General features: G+C 43.8%; 2 protein-coding genes across 2 annotated transcripts; both read right to left on the reverse strand.

Moving 5' to 3' along the window:
• Positions 1-196: 196 nt before the first annotated feature.
• LOC144077243 (uncharacterized) lies at positions 197-17,130 on the reverse strand. The gene is made up of 27 exons (XM_077604813.1): positions 16,853-17,130; positions 14,609-14,679; positions 14,455-14,524; positions 13,767-13,873; positions 13,673-13,703; positions 13,460-13,567; positions 12,711-12,838; positions 12,573-12,643; positions 11,504-11,702; positions 11,290-11,469; positions 10,486-11,073; positions 8,531-9,118; positions 8,416-8,454; positions 7,699-7,837; positions 7,372-7,520; positions 7,091-7,303; positions 6,216-6,522; positions 5,162-5,452; positions 4,751-4,859; positions 4,652-4,677; positions 4,387-4,500; positions 3,604-3,696; positions 3,162-3,321; positions 2,709-2,802; positions 2,302-2,458; positions 1,378-1,465; positions 197-1,302 (listed from the first exon to the last, which is right to left on the reverse strand). Exons 1-27 carry the CDS (start codon positions 16,937-16,939, stop codon positions 1,277-1,279), a joined length of 4,233 nt encoding a protein of 1,410 aa, XP_077460939.1. The 5' UTR covers positions 16,940-17,130; the 3' UTR covers positions 197-1,276.
• Positions 17,131-18,124: 994 nt separating this feature from the next.
• On the reverse strand, positions 18,125-21,764 carry uchl1 (ubiquitin carboxyl-terminal esterase L1 (ubiquitin thiolesterase)). Its single transcript, XM_077605070.1, has 9 exons — positions 21,660-21,764; positions 21,558-21,569; positions 21,121-21,249; positions 19,954-20,095; positions 19,563-19,648; positions 19,381-19,428; positions 19,239-19,308; positions 18,791-18,849; positions 18,125-18,696 (listed from the first exon to the last, which is right to left on the reverse strand). Exons 1-9 carry the CDS (start codon positions 21,690-21,692, stop codon positions 18,613-18,615), a joined length of 663 nt encoding a protein of 220 aa, XP_077461196.1. The 5' UTR covers positions 21,693-21,764; the 3' UTR covers positions 18,125-18,612.
• Positions 21,765-22,605: the final 841 nt, after the last annotated feature.

Consider the following 22,605-nt stretch of genomic DNA (forward strand, 5'->3'; position numbering starts at 1 on the left):
AAATGCTAATAGGAAAAATAAGGGGAAAAAAATAAAAATGTCCATTGGAGACATTTTAGATTTAACATAAGATTCAAATATATTACTTAAGAAAATTAATAATAATAAATTTGCAACCGTCCTCCCATTGTAGCCTATTGATGAGTCACTTTAATCTCTTTTTTGACATGGAATGAGTTGATTCCAGAAGAAAGAATCCATTGCAGACCATTTTATTGACAAAGAGAGCGGCTATAAAAGATGGCGAGCGGCGCATTCCTCGGACAAAGAACAGAGAACAGCAGACGTTAAGAAACGATGCTAAAAATAAGAAAGGGAAGCAGCCTGCTTTACATTTCATTGGTTTAAGCTGGAAAAGAGGAAGCCGGCCGGAAGAGGTGGATGGCTTGCTGGTATGGAAATTCACATCATCCCACATCACACAAAAATTTAAAAGGTGCACGCGTCACACTCAAATAAGGCACTGGTTGACAACTTCAATGGGAAAATAGTTTGAAATTCAACATGCGTCGCCGAGGTATACAACAAACTTAAATGCGGGGTTTACTGCATGGCAAACGATAACTTAGCTTCTTCATGCAAAAGTGGAAAAACAAAGACGAAAGAGACGGACGGACGGACGGAAGGTAAGGCATTAAAACGGTGGTGCTACCTATAAAATAAAATAAAAAGTGGAAGACCAGGAGTGCCAAAATTAAAGAAGTCAATAAGTCATTAAAAATGTTATCATTTTAGTTGTCATCCATTTAGTTTTAGATTTGTTTAGATTTTTAGTTCATTTTTTAAAACTTTTTTTCACTTTTATTCATTTAAACGGATTTAGGCAAGTTTTTATTGACATTTTCATAGATTTTTCTATCTTCATTAGTTCATTTAAAAAATATGTTAACGTTATTTAATTCTTATTCTGGAATAAATAATTAAAAAAGACATTATACTTAAATAACTATCTACCTGCTTTGTTAAAAATATTTTAAAATATTTATTTATTTAAATATTTCAGATTTTATATATTTTCTAACATGATCTTTTACATATTATTAAATTTGAACTCATGTTGATTTTAATATATTTATTTAAATTCTAAGATTGCGCTAGTTTGGCACTCTTGATCATCTGCACGCAAGAGAGCATTAAGAGTAGGATTATGTATTTCTTATCATTCCGCTGGATTTATTGTGCTTGTCTTGTGATAAATATGCCGCGGTCATGCTAGCAAATGTTTATGGTCCATTCGGATATTTGAACAAAGTGATATTTGTGGGAGTTTGCATCATCATAGCGTGGTGGGCTGTCCTCCGCCTGCCGCCAACCAAGAAAAAAATACATGGAATATTGATCAAAAATAAACAAAAAAATAGGTGTTTTGATTTTTACCTGTTGCCGTTAAGTAGCAGCGGTGACAGCTGAGGAGACCGTGACGAATCCGCACGTCCGTCCCGAGGTCGCCCTCGCACGTGGCGCACTGTGCACACAAGTGACGCGTATTAAAGAAAATATTGTATATTCTCGCATATAAGCCGCCTCTGCGTATAAGCCGCATGCTTACAGTTGCCTTAAAATGGTTGAATTTTAAAATTTCTCTGGTATGAGATGCCCCCTGAGTCACAATTTTATATTCATGGTTTTAATCGGGTTACTTGGACGTTTGGTCCCCGGACGTTTGGTCCCCGGACATTTGGTCCCCGGACATTTGGTCGCCGGACATTTGGTCGACCGGACGTTTGGTAGAACGGACGTTTGGTAGAACGGACGTTTGGTAGAACGGACGTTTGGTAGAACGGACGTTTGGAAAAACGGACATTTGGTCGCCGGGTTGTTACTGTTGAAACCAGCTCTCAAAATTATAATCATGAGAGAGAGAGAGAGAGAGAGAGAGAGAGTGAGTTTAATATCTAAATATATAATATCAAAATATCAACAGTAAACTCTGTCATAATTTGACAGCGAGCAGACCCGGCGACCAAACGTCCGGTCGACCAAACGTCTTTCGACTAAACGTCCGGTCACGTTTAATCGGGAGTACAAATGTGTAACTTTGAAGGGAAAATCATAAGAAAGTCTTTTTTTATTTTTAAATTTCATTCATAGATGTCAAAATTAATTTTCTTTAGCGTTTTATCTGTTTATCTTTTCTCTATTTTGAAATAAATGACCGCACGGTCTTGCGTAATGGCGTTTCGTCTTTGTCAAGTTTCATTTGTGCGCATATAAGCCGTACCCTGGATTCAGTCAGAGCGACAAATACCGGCGTATATGCGAAAAAATACGGGAATAAAAACAGTCGTAGCGTTTGGGTACCTTGAAACAGTGCATGTGGAAGAAGAGGCCGAGCGTTTGGATGATCATCGCCGCTCCTTTGCCGAGAGGTTGGGAACAACCCGAGCAGTGCCTTTTCCCGCTGACTAACGGCGATGACTTGCTCGGAATTCCGGACAGGCCGTCGTGGGAGTCCGACCTGTCATTTCCATCCAAATATGAGCCACTTACAAAATCCAATTTGCTGTCAAATCCATCAATATTTCATCACACCTCAACTTGTTTTCCTTCGTCAAATTGACTTACTCAAACATGTTTTTTTTGTGGGACTCTATGTCAAAAATTAACCTTTTTTCCACGAGTCCGTTCAGATTAGTGAGTTAGCAACTTGCTCTCAGCTCATCTCATGATAAAATAATGGCAGATATAAAAGTTGGCATATTTAAAAAAAAAAAGACCTTTTAACATCCCGTGGCAGGTTGGGCGCAGTGTTCCGGTCCAGCGACGCCGTCTTCAACAATTCAAACTTTTTTGCTGGCTCATCTAAAAAAAAAAAAGTTGGGTTGAATGCGATGCTAGGTTCACCATAACAATTAGCTAACGGTGTTTCCATATAGCAATTATCGCTACAGGAAATCATGCTACAAAAAACTAATAAATAGAAACTAATAACTAGAAATTAGCCTATTACACTCAACTACGCAGTTTTTTGGGCATGACGGTAAAGGTCACTAAAAATTCACTAAAGACTTCGTGTGTGGCTCCAGTTTTTTTTTAGCTAGGTCTATAATGTCTTATGTGTCTGTCTTGCTACTGCAACCAAGAAATTTCCCGAATACAGGATGAAATAAAGTTCTATCTAATCTAATCTAAAACATGGGAATATTTCTGTGGTTTCTCACCTTGTAAAAAGTGCAATTGGGACGGATGGCGCTCTCCACTCTCCCGCGCGTCTTGGCAGCCATTTTGCCGACCAACGCTTTCTTGGAACCGGGCGGGTGGCAAAGTGGCGGCCGAGCTGTTGTTAAGGGGCGCCACAGTCTCCTCCAGGATTTTCCTCTCCTAAAAGGAGCCAATGAGGACCACAAAAAAGTTCATGGAAAATTAGAAAAAAGCTTCCAATTGGAGTGGCGTTGTCATGGTTTGCATTCAAAGCATTGCATTTTGTTTTACGGATTTGGGCGGATAGACTGCCCTCTGGTGGCCACAGTGTACACCACGACAATATTGAGGCTCCTCCTGGGAGCGCCGTTCATTTCCCGAACCGCTTTTACACTCACAAGAGTCGCGGGGGTGCCGGAGCCTATCCCAGCCAACGAGTCTACTCTCTCCTTGTGGGCGTACCTCTTCGTTATGCTTGCGTTCCTCCTCCTGCGCCTCCAGTTGAGCTTTCTCCCACTCTTTTTTCAGCTTCTCCTGTTCCTTCTGGTACTGCTCCTTTAATGACGATGAGCGCAAAAGTCACACATTGATCACCCCCAAAATAATAATAATAATAATAACATGCATTTTGAGACTATTATTTACATGGTGGATTAATCCCCGAATATTTTGGGGATAAATCAATTCATGTGTTTAGGGCAAAGTGTTATATTAATTTAAAACATGTGCATTTAGAAAAAAAAGATTGCACTACGAATATTTTGGAACAATGTCTGATTGTTTTCCAGCAAAAACAATGGAGATTTATTGCAAATTGCTTGCATCCAGGACCAAAGAAATGTGAATATTTACATTTTTTTTCTTTTGTTTTGATTGAAAATGTAAAATAATTCAAACACAAAAGGAAGCTTTACCATTATATTCGATTCATAGTGTTGTTTTTAAGTCAACATGATCTAAAATACAACTGAAGGATACCATTTTTTGTTTTTCAAATGAAATTATGGACTGTTTTCTTGAAATAATTTCTACTAAGAAGCTCCAAACAGAGCATTTTTCAAAACTATTATACTCATGAAATGAATTGAATCGTTGATTAGTCATCGTGGCAGCCTTATTGTTTATCAAATTTAGAATTTATACAGTGATAGTGACAAAAAATATGATTTCCTTGGACGTAGTATGGTACGCGCATGCGCACACAGACACACATGGGGACAGGCCCTTGCAATAGCACGGCTGTACCTGTAGAAGTCGCTCCTGCTCTCGCTGCCACTTTTCCACGCGCTTACGCTCCTCATTGGGGTCCCACACCCAGTGATTAACACGCTTAGCCAAATTCAACACGGGGCTCTCAATCTACACCCGTCCCGCAAGCGCACACAAACACACACAAACGCAATCGGACAGGAAAAAAGAGGAAAGGTCAGAGGGCGGGTGGAGATGCCGCACGAAGGGAAAAGTGGAAAAGAGGAAAAGTGGAAAGTGAAAAATGGATGAGTGTACTCACGCTCACGGAGGTCTCCTGGTCCGCTTCTGGGGGAGAAAAAGGGACGTGAGCCTTTCGTCGGGGAAAGGAATCCTGCAAAAGTGTGGGACGACAACGGACCTGCGGCTGCCGGGCGACATTCTTGCGCGACGCTCGCGGAGGTGGACGATGACGACGACCACAGCGACTCGGGTTGTTTTTCCTCCGCTGTTGTCATGCTTCCGTTCACCTGAAAGTCAATATAAAACACTTGTCAACTTATAGCTTTTTCCCGTATTTTATACGTTTTTTTTTTATCATTTCAAATTGTGTACGACTTTTGTACGGGATTTTTTTAAGTAAATTTTTTTTATAAAACTGGTCTCGTTTGACCCATTTCGTCTCTAATCCGGATGGTCTCGGCCACTGATAGCAGATGAAAAGGTCATCGTCGACTGCCTTTTCTCAATATAAGCGCGTCAGGCCGAGTGGTTTTCGCGTCGGCCTCGCAGTTCTGGGTTCGATCCTAGGTGGGTCTTCACGCTGGCTTACCTGGCTTTCGTCTCCCACCAACGTCTGAGTGAGCTCCGTGACGATGGTGGTCTTGGTGACGCAGTTCCTCCCGCTGAAGAGCGAGCCGATGGTGGACGACGAAGAAGACGAGAAGGACGAGGAAGGCGATGGCGCGTGGGCCGGAGGCCAGCCGTCCGCCGCCGAGGAGGGCGGGGACCCGGGGGAAAGAGGCGGGGCGTCAGCCGGCGCGGACGCCGAGGCCTCCTTCTCCGACGGCGAATGCACCGGCGAGACGTCCGCGTCGCCGTTGACGCGGACCAGGCCGTCCGTCTTTGCAAAACAGGCACAGAGCAGAGAAGATGATGTCATTTTTGGAGAAATGATCTTAGAATGCAGTCACGCTGGAACAAAATTTTTGGGCCCAAAAAATATATATTTATTTATATTAATATGTGGAAAAATGTTAACAAGAGTGCTCTGAAAGTGACTTGAAAATAATAGCCGGGCATATTTTGGGCACAAATCCATCCAGAAAAGTCTTTATCATGAAGGTATAGTCCCTAAATAGTCTCCCTTTCTTGGCCGCCTTGGCCCCGCCCACCACCAACCAAAAAATGACGTCACACCCAGAATGGAGATTTTTGCTAGCGTGCTAATTGGAGGTGCGCCATTCTTCTGTTATCATGCAAGTGGTGTGTCAACATGTGCTTGCTGGCTAGCTACCGCTATGAGACAAAGCTTGCCATGGTCAATTCTGGTTGTGATGTCATGCACCATTTTTTGTTGTGGTTTGGTCTCAAACTTGTGGCCCGGGGGCCAATGGGGGCCCGTAGAACAATATTTTGCAGCCCACATTTGACTTCCAATTGTAGTGTTTGTGTAAAAAAAAGTATAAATAAATAATTCTACATAAAATGAACGATGGAAAAAAGTATAAAATAGTATGTATGGCTTGCAAGATTAAATCAGATTTTTTGGGTAAAAAAATGTGAATTTTTTTATTCCTATCTTCAAATGCGGATGGGCCAATCAAGCGTAAGATGAATAGGAAAGTATGAATTGTGATGAGGAATACATAGGTTGGATTTTTTACCTTCACTCCACGTGAACTGCGCGGTTGGCAGTACGGCTTGGCCGCCAGCAGGGGGACGGGACGGGAGGGCGGAGCCGCCGAGGTGTGCGCCGGCACGGGTGTTGCGATGGCGGCGGGTGTTGCGATGGCGGCGGGTGTTGCCTGTTTGGATTTTGGAGGTCGGGCTTCCGACTGGGATTGGGTCGCCGGCTGTGATTTTCTTGGAGCCGATTGGCTGGGAGGGGAGGCGGCCTTTTCCTCTTCTTTGTGTTCAAGTGGCGTAGAATCGGAAGAAGCTCGTAAGCTAGTCTTGCTACAGGACTCACCACTGAAGTAAAAAAAAAATATATATATATTATTATTTTTTTAACAGGTGATCGTACTTTGCAATTTTTCAATTATCGCGGCCATGTTTGGTCTACATCAAGGGTGTCAGACCCGCTTTAACGTAAACTTGATTTCACGTGGGCCACACCATTTAAGATATAATATTTAGATTTTTTTTTTATAAATGGATTACAATAACTGGATTAAAAGCCCTGAATATTCCGTTTTTAATAGATCTAAAACAATGTTTATTTTAGCTTTTTTTCTAAATATATTTTTAGATTTTACTAAATGATTTTTGAACTAAAAACACAGAAAAAATGGATTAAAAAATGACAATTATTAATTTAAAAGGGGGAAAATCAGGAAATTTAATATACATCTATATTCTTCATTTGAATTTGATCCTAAAACAGAAAGTCGGCACTCATGATTGACTTTCTCGGGCCGCACAAAATGATGCGGCGGGCCAGATTTGGCCCCCGGCCCGCCACTTTGACACCTGTGGTCTACATTAACCGCGATACTCGAGGGATTACTGTAATCCCATCCGTAAAATGACAACGTACCTCAGCTCACCGCCTTCACGGGACGGCGTCGATTCCGTCCGTCCGGCGTTTTCCTCCCGCTCGGGATCGGCGGCGGCTCGGGGCAGCTTCAGGAAGTCCAGCGTGGCGTCGCTGATGGTGAAGCGCAGAGCGTAGCGCCGCAGGACGGCGGCGGCCTCCTCCGCCGTGGCCGCCCCGCGGTACTCCTCGCAGAGCTCCGCCTCTCGACGCTCCCTGGCGGGGGTGGCGAGGTTTAGAGAGCAGGAAGCCGGCTAGGTTTTCCGTGGCGGTGGGACGCTTACTTGTCCTCCACGATCTCCTTGTAGGTTTTGATGCTCTTCCTCTTGTCGCCCGCCTCGCCGTTGATCTTCTCCAGGCGCTTGCGTTCTTCTTCCTTCTGGATCAGCCCCCGTGAAGCGCAGCGGCGGCGGCTTTTCCAACGGGCCAAGTCCTGCGGGGGTCCCAAAAAATACTCATCTTTCAATTAATCGGTCAGACGACGGTGGCACTTTAAAATAAAAATGAGAAGGAAAATCCTTTTTTTGAACAGGCAAGATTTTGGCCACCTAAATTAATCCCATCCCATTCATTATTTTCCCAAATTTGAATGGAAAAAAAGGCCATCTCACATTCTGCCACTGGTCGTCCTCGTCTTCCAAATGGTCGTAGTGCTCGAGCGTGCGGTCGTGACGTGGCGCGCTGGGCGGTGGCGGCGCCGCCAGATGTCCCGCCTCTTCCCGCTCGGCCATGTCGCCCATGCTCACGCTCCTGGATGGGTCAGAAAATAAGTATTACAAATAAAGTATTCGATAAAAGCATTAAAACAACAGCAGGCCATTCGCGCAAAGGAAAGCACAACGTGCGAACGTGCGTTAACTCTTTGAGCGCCATCGATCCACGTGAAGCGGATTGGGAGTCCGTCGCCGTCAATGGCGGCCGGGTCGGCGAACGCGAAAGAAAAAGGTGACGGTAAAAATCGGCTTGTTAGCAATTTGTGACGGTAAAAACGCAAGTTTGAAGCGGGTTAGTGGCGGAACGTCACACGGTCAAACGTTATTTTACTCACGTAAAATGATCAACATGCTTTTTAAAAATGATCAGAAAAAACGTCATTCTCAGAATCCTAAATCACAATTCCGACTTTATTCTCCGGAATCCTAAAAATAAATCTGAAAATGAAGTCAGAATTGTGAAAATTAAGTCAGAACTCTGACTTTAAAGTTCAAATTCTATAAAGGCAGAATCTTGGCCACCTCTTTTTTGTAAATGATCTTTGAGAGGTTCAAATGTACGAAAAACTGCGTGCGCATGCAGATTTTTCACCAAAATCCGGCGGAGGAACTCACTGGCCCTCCTCCTGCGTAAAAGCTACTCGCCGACTCATCCTGGAAGGACAAAAACCAAGTGAAGGAGGCGGCGTGGAACGGGCCAATGAACTGGCCGGATGAAAATCGGGCCTCTCACATCATCATCGGCGGCGGCGGATCGTCACCCGACGCCAAAAACTTCTTTTCCGTTTCTGTTTTAGGCTCCCGTTCCACCTCGGGACTTTTTCCGGCCTCGTTTTGAAGCGGTCCGGGCAGCGGTAGAAACCGCTGGATGGCGGCACTGGATTTTGGAGCGGCCTCGTCATCCTTCTCCGCTTCGGGAAGAACCTCGTTGGTGGTTAATCCTTCTTCCGTTCCGCGACGCAAACCCCGGAAAGATGTCGGGAATGCACCCGAGCCGCTTCGGGGGCCTCCGAAGCCGCCGTTCTGGATGCCGTCGGGAAGCCGAGGTTTGAATTTCGAAGCGGGGGAAGGCAGGAAGCACTTGTGAGAACCCAGAGCAGAGCTCCGGTTCTGGAAAACGCCGGTTCGCCGTGCCATCATGTCGTCTTTTTGTAAGTTGGGCATCTTCTCTTCTTCTTCTTCATCTTCATCCTTGTTTAAATTGCGCTCACAAGCGACCAGGTGAACATCCACCTGGGCCAGACTGCCAGGAACCTCGGGAGAACCAGCGGAGAACTTGGGGGGACCTTCGGAAGGCGGGGTTTCTTCGTCGGGGAGGCTGTGGGGGTGTGTGGGGGAAGGGGGCGGGGCATAGAATGCTCTAAAAAGTGGATTTTGACTTGTCTAAAATGCACGTGCAAAGTAATTAATGCGGGTTAGTAGTAATAAGGGAATTTTAGTAAGTCATTGGCTTCCATTCAAATAAGTAATAATAAAAGAAAACAAAAAAGATCGGGAGCAACATTCTGTCAAATAAATTCATATTTTAAAAAGTGTTTTACTTATGAATGATGAAAAACATACATTTAATCTAAAAAAAAAAAGTGTTTTAAGGGAAATTCAGTCACTATTTTGGGACTATCCTTGCCGTCCAATCCCTAATTTTTGAGTCCATTCAAAATTGGAAATACGGCTCGGCGTTTACGCCTGCCTTCTCGCTCGGAACGTAGCGACGGCAGGCCGACGGTCGTCACGGCGACCGGACCGTCGCCCGGGAGAGGAGTCTAGCGCCTAGCGACGTTTTGCCGCGACCCCGCCCACTTGTTACGGGGTGGCCCTCGCTATACAAATGAAAGGTTGACATCAATCAGGGAGGAAGTAGAAGCCGTTGCTATAGCGACGCACGCTAGCACTAAGGTTAACGCCAAGGATTATTCTAGAAAATGCTAAGGATTGAAAACAATACATCATATATTTAAATAACGTAAAATACAATACGTACATGTCTCTCATCTCTCATTTTCTGAACCACTTTATCCTCACTAGGGTCGCGGGGGGGTGCTGGAGCCTATCCCAGCTGACTTACGGGCCATAAAATAAGAGTGAGTAACAGTAGTTTTAGCTTTTCATCCGAAATTTTTGAAACACATAGCATTTTTTTTTTTTTTAACTCAAATTTAAATTTTGTCCCTTTCAAAATTCCTCTCGATTCATTTGCTACTTATGGCGGGCCTCGTTAGCGCCTGGCGTAGCCACGGTTAGCGCGTCAGCCATTTTGTCCACGTGACGTGGAGGCGCACAAAACCTCCCCTGTGGCATCTCGTGACACGGGTGCCACGAGGACAACCAACAAAAGGTTGGGAGGACGCGGCGAGCGACAACGGCCTCTTTTGTTTCTCCTCGCCAACACGCGCTCCGCGACGAGGACGGACGGACGCATTCTCTGGCCTTTCGGAGCCTGTCAGACGGCGATGAAGTGCACGATAATGAGGAGAATAAATAAAGTGGTGAGAAGAAGCAAAGTTGGGGAGATTTCGAGCGGCTTTGGGGGGGGGGAAGCAGCCACTAGGGGGCGTATCGCTCTATTAATGTTGGAACTTTAGTGAATTGGTTAGCTTAGCAAAAATGGAAATAACAAGATTATAATGAATGGCGACGCCGTACTGAACATTCTCGTGCTTGCGTGCTAGCATGCGTGTGCGGCACCTGGCTTCGCTCATCCTGAGGCGCTCCCACTTCTGAATGTCGGCCGGGCTCATGGCGCCCGCCGCCGAGTTGGTGGGTCCGTGCCGGCGGAGGGGGCGGGGCCGAGCCCGCCGGAACGCCAGGTCGTCCGCCCTCTTGTCGGGCATCACTTTGGGGCTCTCCGCGTCCACGTCTTGGCTTTTCTCGTCTTGGTTCTCCTCGTCGAGGATTTTCCGAGGCTCGCTGTCCCGTCGTCGCGCGGGAAAAGTCAGCGTGGAACTCACGTGAGCTGACCCACGCGCGGCGTCTTCTAACCTGGCGTCTTTCAACGTGACCCGGGACGATCGCCGGATACCTTCCCAGCGCTCCCGGTCCTTGGACTCCAGAAAGGGCGGCGGCGCGGCGACGAAGCGATGCGCCTCGGGGACGGCGGGTCCCCGGGCGGCCCGGCGGGACGCCAGGTCGTCCTTCAGGACGTCCGGGACCTTCTGCTCCTCGCTTTCTCCCTCCTCCGACGAGTCCCAGGCGGATTTGCGCCCGCTCAAAAAGTCGTTTTCGCGGCGGAGGACGATGTCGGGCGAAGGCGCTTTCTCCGGAGGAGGGGGAGGGCTGCGTTGAAGTTGCGGGGGAAGGGGAGGGATTTTAACCACGGCCAAAAACGCCTTGGGCCCACGACAACGTTAGTCCAACCAGATGAAAACCCAAGTGAGGAGTTGGTCCGAGGAAACCAGAGCAACTGGCGAACGACCCCGGCAAGCGGTTAGTCGCCACGGCACCAAGATTATCCGCCACACGGGCAACTGGCAACGCCATCCGAGCGCTAACCTTCCGTAGCGGAGAGCGGCCGGCAGAACTTTGATGCCCGCCGTCTCCAGCTTCCGCAGCCTGGTCCCTTCGCACGCTTCGGTTCCACCCGGGCGCTCCGTCGCCCACGTGACGCTCTTTTGAGCCTTTTTCCCGTCCGGCGGCCTGTCCGGCCGGCGCCACGTTACGTGCGACCGTTCACTCGAATCCAAAACCGTCCCGGAAGAGCGCTTACCTGCGCTGTTCGCCGTCCTCGGTGCGAGGCCGACGCCTGGCGTTGGGCAAGTAGAAACCGGCGTTGCTCCGGTTGGGGAGGAACTGGTTGAAAGCGACGGGGGTCCGCGCTTCGCCGCTCGCCGCGCGGCGGGCCGACATGTCGTCTTTTTGCACGTCAGGTCTCCTTCCGCCGTCCGCGTCCGGGTCGGCCTCTCGTCCTGGTTTAAAAGCGGAGTCAGACTTTATTTGTTTTTAGACACACTAATTAAACAACTAACTAAAAATAAATGATCATGACTCCCAAGAAAGCTAAAAATTGAATTGAAATTACGCCATAAACCTCACCTCTTTTGACGGTTTGCCTCTGCAAAGTTAAAACGTATGACCCAGTCACTTCATAAACAGTAAATCATGCTCATTGCTTTGTATTATTTGCATTTTATTTACATTCTTAGCATGAATGTGCCGCTTGTGTAGCAAGAGAACAATTCTTTGAGCTGTATTCATGTTAAAAAAAAGTTATTCTCATCATTAGCATGTGATACTCAAGCCATTTTGGTGTCCTATTTTAATGCTAATTACTTTAAAATGCTATCTTTTTAATTTTTCACCTTTTTTTCATTTTGAGTATGAGTGCATCGCTCGTGCAGCAAGAGAACAATGATTTGATTCATGAAGTTGAATGAAGAAACGTTAGCATTAGTTAGCACGCAATGCTAGCGGACTATGCTAGTGCCCTCTTTTTATGCTAATGACTTCAACTTGGTATGCCTTAATTCATGTCATAAACACTTTGAATAACGCACCTTACTAATTATCAGCTTTTTTTAAAGCTTGAGTGCATCGCTTGTGTTGCAAGAAAACAAAGTTTAATGCTAAAACTGAATTATTCACTACATTAGCATGAGTAAGCAGAACTAAGCTAAATCAAGGAGGCAAATACAGTAATACCTCAAATATCGCCGTTTTTCAGCGTGGATTTTCACATTTTTATGAAAAAAAAAACAAAGATGAGTAAAACCTTTTTAGCTATACGTTTTTTTTTAACGAACAGATTGGACGTGTATCACTGTCAATTGCTTGCTCACCTTCGGCGTTGCCTCGGTTGGCCACATCGGGAGAAGGGCTGTGCTGCGAGCGCGAGCCAAACGAGTCCAGGCTGCGAGTAAAAAAAAAAAGATTGTGTCCAAGTAGGAAAAAAAGGGACAAAAGAGGCCTTGTCTGACCTATCGAGAGAATCGTCTCGAGCGTGTCTGGGCGGCGAGAGCGAGTCGCTGCGCTCCGAGTCCCAGCAGTCCATGCCGCTGTCTCGAACGCCGCGCTTCCGCGAGCCCTCGGCCGCTTCCTCCGTGTCCTAAATGTGGGGGATGAGGGCAAAACGCCGTGACGCTTCTTTGACGTAAAACATCATCTCTAACAATATCCTCATTTTGAGCTAACAAGTCATTAAAAGACTCATCCTAATTAACCGGAGCAATCATTTGCGTCACTCCGAGGCCAGTCCAAACAAAACGACTCTTCTTCCCGGCGACAACAACAAATATAAACAAACAAATAAAGAGGCCCCTCACCCTACCGTATTTTGCTGGTTAATATACCCCCCCCCCATTTAATATACGCGGGTATATTAAACGGCAGGGTTATATTAAATGGCGCACAAACGGGAAGGTACGATCCACTACGCACTCTTTATGCCGTAACGGGGTGCATCAACGTTTTGCAGACTAAAACTTCTTACTGCTGAATAAAGCCTGACTTGGAATTTTATTGAACTGAAGATTCTATAATGATGCCCCCATGAACACCATACAAATTTTGTCAAAAAAGCGCAGTTGCCGTTTAATATACCCGGGCATATTAAACGGCAGGGGTATATTAAACGGCAGGGGTATATTAAATGGCGCACAAACGGGAGGCTCAAAAAAGCAAAAATCATTTAATATACCCGGGTATATTAAACAGCAAAATACGGTACCTTCATATTGGCCAGCAGCCCTTCAAATTCCTTGAGGTCCAACGCGGGGCCGCTGTAGGAGGCGCAAGTGGAGGCCGCTTTGGCCAACCAGAAGACGGTGTTCAAGACCTGCCAGACGTAAAGCGGGGATTACAAAAACGTAGCTCAAGTCCTGCCAAACGCAAAGCGGGGATTACAAAAACACAGCAAGGCGAAAAGAGAAATGACGCTCACGTTTTTCAGTTTGCGGGTGCAGTCCGAGTCCCTGTCGGGAGAGACGCCGTGATGTCATTATTGTATTTTGGGGGATGGGGGTTTTTGTATTTACGTGAGGTTGGCTCGAATTGACGTGTCCTGCAGGTCGCCCGGGTCAAACAGCTGCGAGCCTTTCAAGCCCAGTTGCTCGCAGCCTCGGAGGAAGACTGACAAGTTGTCCTGGTTGGAAAATGGAAATTAATGATAATGCACAAAAACATTGATGTTGATGACATTCTTGAAATCAAGAGTTGTTTTCTTTGTTTTTTGGGGGGTGGGGACTCATGTATTTTACGTCTTTACACAATGTAAAATTGTAGTCGGCTTATAGTCGACCATAAAAAAATGACAGTATAAAAATAAATGTCAATTTTTGCCCTGCAAATGGAATGATTGGACAAAATTGTGCTGCTTTTGGTTGATGGTATTTGAGGGGCTTAATTTAGTTGAGTTAAATCCCCCCCTTTTTTCAATGATTGGATATATAAAATGAAGCTTTGGAATTGAAATACAATAGGATACACAATTTTTTTTTGCTGCAAACTAAGCAAAAATACACACTGGAGGGAAAGTAGTGGTAACTGAGGGGTATCCAGCAAGTCTGGATCATCACCTTTACCGGATTTCCATCGCTACAAAGTCAAAAAAACTTCATCCACCAGTTTGTCAGCCTAGCAACCGTAGCTAAGGGAAGGGGCGGAGCTTTTGCCATAGGTCAAATGAACAAATTCCCCATTTTAGACCTTTCGGTGTTCCCTTACCAGGCCGGCGATAGGGGTGGGCAGCCTGTTTATCTTCTTGACCAGGCCGGGTCTGATTGCGCTCAGGAGCCTAAACAGACGAAGGGGCGGGGCCAGATTTCATTTAGGAAGGGGCTGGAGTTGCGAGGGTGGCGGCGGGGGTGGTCGCTCTTACTCGCACAACAGGACGCCGTTCTCCAAGGCGGCGCGGAAGTCTTTGTCCCCGAAGTTCTTCCCCGTCACCGCCTGGCACGCGGGATGTCGCCGTGGTTGGGGGAACCCAAAAGATAAACAAGAGCAAAAGGAACGAGCGGGTCAACTGATGATGCATGTTTTTTTCCTGTATGCGATAATCCAGATCATTGCAGATTACAGTTTGGATGGACGGGAAATGCTGACTGCCTGTCCAAGGGACACAACAAATAACATTACAAATACTAGATACATATATATACATTCATTCATGTTCTGTACCGCTCGTCCACACAAGGAGGGTGCTGGAGCCTATCCCAGCCAATAGGAATCTTTGAGGTGGTGGGCAACCCATCGCAATATAAGTACATTTTGTGATTGTTTTCTTTTAAGTTAAACAAAATGCAACAAATTCAATTAAAACACACAAAAAAGAATTCATATTTAAAACAAGGCAATACATGTTTTTTAAATGATCTCATTCCTTTGTAATTCACTATAGCATCACCCACAGGACCGGGGTAAAACTGCACGACCTAATAATGTGATGGATTTAATTTTCTAATTTTTAATTCCTGATTTCCCACGAATTATTTGGGGTCACGTGGTTGCCCCGTCCGAGGGTCTGCCCGTGTCATGTTGCCATAGTAACCGCTGTCAATCAACCTGGGAGTGGCTCTCCCTCTCGGACATACACACGCAATGGGAATATTCATATACATATATATATATATGAGAATATATATATATATATATATATATATATATATATACATACATACACACACATATACATATATATATATATATATACACACACACACATATATATATATATATATATATATATATATCCATTCCATGGCGCCTACATTGAGTCATTAGCACCTGTGAGTAAAAAAAAAAAAAAAAAAAAAACAAGCACACTGTAAATAGAAGCAGCCTAGACTACGCTGAAAATAAACCTTGACAATTCCAAAGTAGAAGACAACAAAGCAGCACAGCGAGACGGAGGAAGGAAGACGTGGACTCCATTAGACGGCTTTTTGGAGAATGCACGGCGAGAGTGCCCGCGAGGTTCGCCGCTAAAAACCATTAGCGCATTAACGGCAAATGGACTCAAGTGGCGGGACCACCACGAGAAGTAAAATTGACGAAAACCAACAATCGTGGGAAATTAGCCCTTAGCTACAAGCTTACATATTTACGTATACACGTGTTCATTAACATCATTTTAGAGTGGAGGTTATAGCAGTGGGTCAGTTTTTTAAAATAGGACAGACCTGGCCAAGATGGACGCTACAGTAGAGTTCAAGGTCTAAAGTGGGGGTGGAACAAATGCGTACGCGGTCAGTATAAACGGGCCCCTTGAATAATGAGGCCGAGCGGGGGGCCGGTGAGTGAGAAGTTGGGGGCCCCTACAGGTGGAGGGAGCTTGGCTGATTTTTATATTTTGCCCATTTTTATTCACATTTTTTGCATAGTTTGTGGAGCTAAATTGATTGAATTAATTGAACTTTTTTTTTAGATTTTTTGTCTATTTTACTAAAATCTTTTTAAAAATGTATGTATTTTTTAAATACTTTTTATCATTGTTTTGTTGTATGTTTCATTTATTATTATAATACTCGTTTGTGTTACTATTAACTCTTCAGTTCACATCCGTGAATTATCTTATTTATTGATGATTTATATCGTATAATAACAATAAAAGCATCCAATTCACATTGGAATACGTATTAATATTAAAACGGGGTCAAAAGAACCATGGCGAATGTACGTACGCACGGTAGCATATTCCTATCGCAAGAGCGGATGATGCAGACGATAATCTCATCCCATCATCGTCGAATGCTGCTGGCGCGTGAACGGTGGCCCGGTTTCATCCCCATGGCAACCACCCTGGAAGAAGTGGGCGTTCCTGCCCCCCGGCGTGGAACTAACAGACGATGTTTTGGGGAAAGAACCCGCCCCCCCCCAAATGACCAGCGCGATTAATCGGCGATCACCGCGTGTCGTGTTTCCCTCGCCAACTTTCCAAAGTGCTGCAACCCGAGACACGCACACACGCCAACTCCCCCTCCCCGCGGAACAGGTGACGGCGTACCGGCGGCGGCTGTTTATTTATATCCGCCCTCCAGGCAGACAGGGAGGGAACCCCCACCCCCCCCCTAAAGCCAAATCCAGCCCTCCCTCCCCGGCTACGGTTCGAGGCGAGTCCGCTTACCTCGATCCATTTCTGCGCTTGGAGGCAAGCGGGCTCCGGGCGGCCGGACTCTGGCCGGACGTCTGGAGCCGCGTGGGGGCTGGCCATGGTCGGGGGCAGGCCGAGCGTGGTGCCGCGGTGGACTCCTGCGGGCTCGGCGGCCCTCGTTCGAGCCTCGCTCGACCCCTCCGTGGAGCCGAGGAATGGCGTTTCTTCGACGCAGGAGGCGAGCGTGGAAGCGTGGATGGTGGAGGCGGTCCTCCGCTAACAGCGATGCCGGCGTGCGCGCGCTGGAGGAGGCGGGGACGCGCACGCAGGAATCTGCCCCTAAACGGGAAGGGAGGGGGGCGGGCGTTTGGGTTAGTTATTTCGCATTTGGGTCACTTCAACTTGTTTAACAGAGAGGAATTAATGCATGACATTTTCATTTTGCATTTAAAAAAAAATAAGGACTCCAATGATGGTTTACTTAAGGATTTTGAGAAACATATTTACGGAATGAACCATGTTGATTTGTTTACCGAGAAGTCATTTTGAATCGGTGTTGTCTTTTTGTTGATAGTATTTTCGAAAATATTTGCGCAAAGTGACGGTTTCTAAAATCACACTTTTTTTTAATCAAAAATACTTAAGCATATGAAAACCAAGTAAGAATTTGTAGATGAATGGGTTTTAGTCTAATCATATTTTAGACAGTGTTGCCATGTCAATTTTAGTCTGCCTTAAGCATTTAAGAATCCACAAATGTGCTTTAATTGTCATTCTAATCATGGGTTAAACTGTTTGTGTTTCTGTGCAATTAATCTTATTTAATGGATTGGATGACCTGATTAGAGATGACAAAGCTTTTACTTTTTTCATTTGGTAAATTGTCTCAATTAGAATTATTTTTTTGTTATCAAGGTTTATTTTGATCTATTGTTTGATCATAATTTTATTTAAGTTTAATGAAATAGCTTATTGTGCATTTTTGTCACTTCATTAAAATGTTACATATAACATTCTTAAAAAAACATTTAAAATTGTTTTTTTATTTTGTGAAGATGTAGCAGATTTATAAATGTATCCAAATTTAAATATTCCATTATTCAATATAATAAATTGATACTTTCATCAGGTAAATTTGATCGGGTTAGTTTTAGCTTCAGAAATACTAACAAATGATCCAAAATTTTGCTCGCAATTGGAAAATGAACGATTTTTTTCTTCTTCATTGAATAAACCTATTTTTTTTTTTTTACGTATTTGTCCCATTCCCCTCCCATTGATGTAAGCAGCCACACCAACACCATCACGCATTGAAAGCACTTTATTTGGTGTCAGTCAGTCAGGAAGGGCCACATCACGCCAACAGTGGCCGAAACACGGCAACACGCACGCAATTCTAAACTGTGCAAAGTAAGGCAAACTAAGCGCACTCCTCCGACGCTTCATGTGGAGTCCAACAAAGTCGACAGACATTCAAAAGCTACATTTTGGCCGTGAGGAACAACATCACATCAACCGATTGGCAGCGAGAATAATCCCAACCGTTCAAAAAAAGGATTTTTTTTTCTTTTCTTTCTTTTTTTCGCATTCCCACTGGTCCGCCAAGCGTAACAAAAACGTACAAAATGACAAGTGCTTGTGCAAAAAAGACTAAAAACCAGCAGCGAGATTTGTTTAGTTCACGTCTAAGAATGATTAAGGTTGATCAAAACCTGTCGGGTGAATACGATACTTGCTTGATTGACAGTGCCGATTGTGTTTTGTTGCCTACGTTTTTCGCCCCGGCGGGGAATCTATCCACGACACAGGGCCACGGCCGAGAAGCGGACTTCGCCTTGTCCTCGCTCCACGAAGGCTCGGCACACTTTGGCAGCATCCTGGGCCAAAAAATATATGAAAATTAATTTAAAAAAGCTCATGCCGAGCTGCAAAAAGCGGAGCTACAATTTTGGATTTAACTTTGTGGCATACCGTGACAAGTGTTTCGTCTTTGGTGGTTCCGTGGCTCAGTGGGCCATTCATCTTGCCATCTTTGTAGAAAGCGGACAAATTATAAATCGTCATTTGTACGAGAAATATTTTTGTCAAAGTTAAGAGAAAATCATTTGGAAATTAAAAAAAAAAAAAGGAGTGCCGCGCAATAATGTCCTTGTGATGCATTCAATGACTGCAGAAAACGGTCAGTATTTACAAATTGTTTTCTTTTGAAATATTTGTTTTTAAGGTCAAAGTATAAATATTAAAGAGCTTTTCTTTTTCTGAAATTAGAAAAAATATTTACCATGCTCCTCTTATACCTTAAAAAATATGGAGTATAAATTTTTTTGTCCGAATACAAATGAATATTTATCGATTCCATGAACTTATCACTATTTGTTCAGAAATGGTGTATTAAAAAATATTTTTGTTAAATCCTTACCAAATTCAAGGAGCTGCCCATTCACATTGACAAAGGCAATAAAATGGAAGTTGACTTTATCTGCTTCTGGCTGTGGAAATGTAGAAGACAACATTAGCCAAAGAAAGAAGCCATACTAGTCCTCATCATTAAGTAAACTTACCCTACATTGTCCCTGCGCAGCAACTTCATTGTGAGCATCGTGAATTGCCTAATAAGAAGAACATAAGATTTGGAAAATTAAAAATAATATGTAGCTCAGAATGAGACAAATTTGCAGTGTGGTGGTGTTTGGCGCCCTCAAGAGGACATGGAGTCTAACTACAAGATGACCATCATAAAAACCTGATTCTTGTCAAGATGTTTAGCTCGGTCGTCGGCAGACATCTTGGCGGTTTCATCCAGAAACTTCTTCAACACTGAAGTACGCTCTGTGTATGTTCAAAAAAATAATTTAAAACGATTTTATCATTTTACTCTGTCAGGAATGGGCATCAAATCCATTTCAACTGGGAGGGGATTTTTTTTTAAAGATTAGATTAACCTTTAATCGCCCCGTATTCGGGGAAATTCAGTTTGTGGCAGTAGCAACCACAGACAGGAAAAGACAATGTAGACCTAGATAAAAAAAATAAACCAGGAGGCCTAAATGTCTTATTAGCATTTGATGGCTGCAATAGCCTTCCCAGTAGAAATGGATGGGACGTCTAGCTACATCAATATTAAATTAAATTACCGAATGTGAGTTTGCTTTGGTTATTTCCCAGCGCGTGCAGCAAAGCAATGGTGCCGCAGGAATTGGTGGCAGTCTGCTTGAGGAAGTAAGCGTCGGAACCACGCACCACTTTATCTGCCTGCTGTTGTCTGAAGGAATCATGCTAGAAAAGAAAACACACATTTAGACATCGCAATAGCTACTACCCCTAAATCTGTTTGTCATTTTTGATTAAGTGGTGAATTAAGGAAATAGCCCAAAGAAATCAGTACCAAGAAAAAATGTCAGTCCTGAGAATGAAATAAATATTTGTTTATATGCATAGTGTTTGTCAAAGCTATTTTTTCCCCAGAAATGGGAATAAAAGACATCTTGGTAATACATTCGTAATGTAAAAAGAAAAATAAATTAATCTATCTGCCTAAAATTGAGGGGGATAAAGATTAGAAAGTATTTTGCATAAATAAAAGGCCAAATATATTTTTGCAAACATGGGATTAAAAATGAACTAGGTTTTTATTAATATAATAAAGTGCCACCCATTATCAATCCCTCTATATAAATCCATGTATAAAATCTCTCAATTATATGAAATGAATGAAGACCATTAAGCTTTATCCATTAACCGAGATCATCTCTTAAATTAGGATGCACTGACTACTAGTTTTTTTATTTTAATAAAATAAAGTCATCTTCAAAAGAAAGGGAATAGGGCTCAAATAATTCTTCATTCAGTACCAACTGCTTTTGGTCTAAGCATCTAGCATCCCCGATGGCATCTAAAGCGTTAAGTAGTTAGTTACTGGTTAAATATTTGTAAATTATTTCACGACAACAATAAATAGTATTAACAATAATAATAAAAAGGTGTTGCAATCTTTTTAACTATATGATACATTCTTAAAAACATTCATCTAATTAATTTGCAGCCATTGACAGGGTTAGTCATCTGATCATTGTCTGGCAACAAACGAGTTAAGCAGCCATGGGTGGGGTCCCCATTATCCGTGTGGCTTGCTCCCTAAACCCTTTGAGCCCCTCTGTCAACTGCTGACTCATCCCCATCAGCACCCCCTGCAAGCTCAGCATCAGCACAGCCCATAATTGCACCCCCGTACCCCCACCCCAGGCGAATTTCTCCCATCCAGCCATTCAGTCCATCATTCATTCATTATCCCCTTAAATAACCTCTTGGGTGATGGGGAAGAGCAGCATCAAGGCACAGCAGGGCTTCGGAACGGCAGATAATTGCTCGGTTTCCAATCCAAGGACGTCCACAAAACGCCAGCCATCGCTCACACCGACTTTGCTCATCAACTGTAAAAGAAAAAAAACATTTATATATATATATTCACGTAACTGCGTGTTAGCTGCTAGCCCAGACAGACCACACCCAATCACCCATCATTAGCCGACAAGCTAGCAGTACCAGGAGGATGATACTCTCATTTCTAACTTCATTTCAAACCATTTTCACACAAAAACAAATAAGGCGTGGAGTCACACCGTCGACCAAAAGGTCCATTATCGTTAAACTCACCTTTTAAGAGGACTTTTGATAACTTACGACATATTTAAACGTAGTGACTCAGCGAGTGACTTATTTTTTTAGGCTAATTACCCACCTTGTTCAGCACCTGTGAACATAAGAAAAGAAAGGGAAAAAAAACAATCATTTTTCGCCGTCAAAAACAAGGAAAATTATGCAAGCGTCGACTATACTTTACCTCAGGGTTGATTTCCATAGGAGTCCACTCCATGTTGGCAATATTTAATCGGCGTTTAATTGGGGAAAAACTTCGACTATTTTCCAGCGTCTGCAAATTCGGTGATATTTATATGGCGCGGGTCGTACCATTCAATGGAATTCCGGAGGGGTGGACACGAGCTAGACGGGCGGTTTATCTCAACCGCGGCGTTCATTTATGAACTCAAACAGATTAATGTTATTTACTAACTGATTAAAACACTCGGTGACCGAAGGAAATCAAAAGTACACGTTTTTAATCCATTTTGACAACATTGGACATGTGGAGTTCGGCATTGTTTCCAGAATGGTGTGACGTGCCAATAAAAACCAATCACAAAATGCTTTGTAACAGCTATTTTCACTCCACTGAAGTTCAACAAAGCTTGATTTTGTCCCTTGACCAAGCGTGTCATTCAGTTTATTCACACACTACACATTTTTTTAATATATATAAATACTATATAAAATGACTCTCTTTACGTTTATCAAAGCTGAACATGTAGAAATGGAGACATTAACTATAACATTTATAAAAAATAACGGGAATAAAAGCATTTGACTGTAAATTTCAACCAAAACAAAATACGAGAAAATACCGTTTAAATGGAACTTATTTAGTACTTGTTTGGTTCCCATTGACGTCGCCAGACGTGCAATCCATATGGAAAAAAAGCGTTTGTTTTTGCTGTTTTGTATAAATGCTCAACATGCATGCTTGCGAAGAATGGAGAAAAACAAAGACACGAAGTAAACTATATGTTTACAGCTCCCTATTTTGTTACTCTGACATATTCACCAAGTGATTCATCTTTCCTTGGCGTTTGCCAATTTTAGTGGAAATTACAGTTTTTAAGACTCTTTAATTTACTCTACATGCAAGGTCTGCCAGAAGCAGAGACAATCGGGTCAGACTAATAATTTGA

Source organism: Stigmatopora argus, chromosome 7 (assembly GCF_051989625.1).
Source record: "Stigmatopora argus isolate UIUO_Sarg chromosome 7, RoL_Sarg_1.0, whole genome shotgun sequence".
Classification (NCBI taxonomy): Eukaryota; Metazoa; Chordata; class Actinopteri; order Syngnathiformes; family Syngnathidae; genus Stigmatopora; species Stigmatopora argus.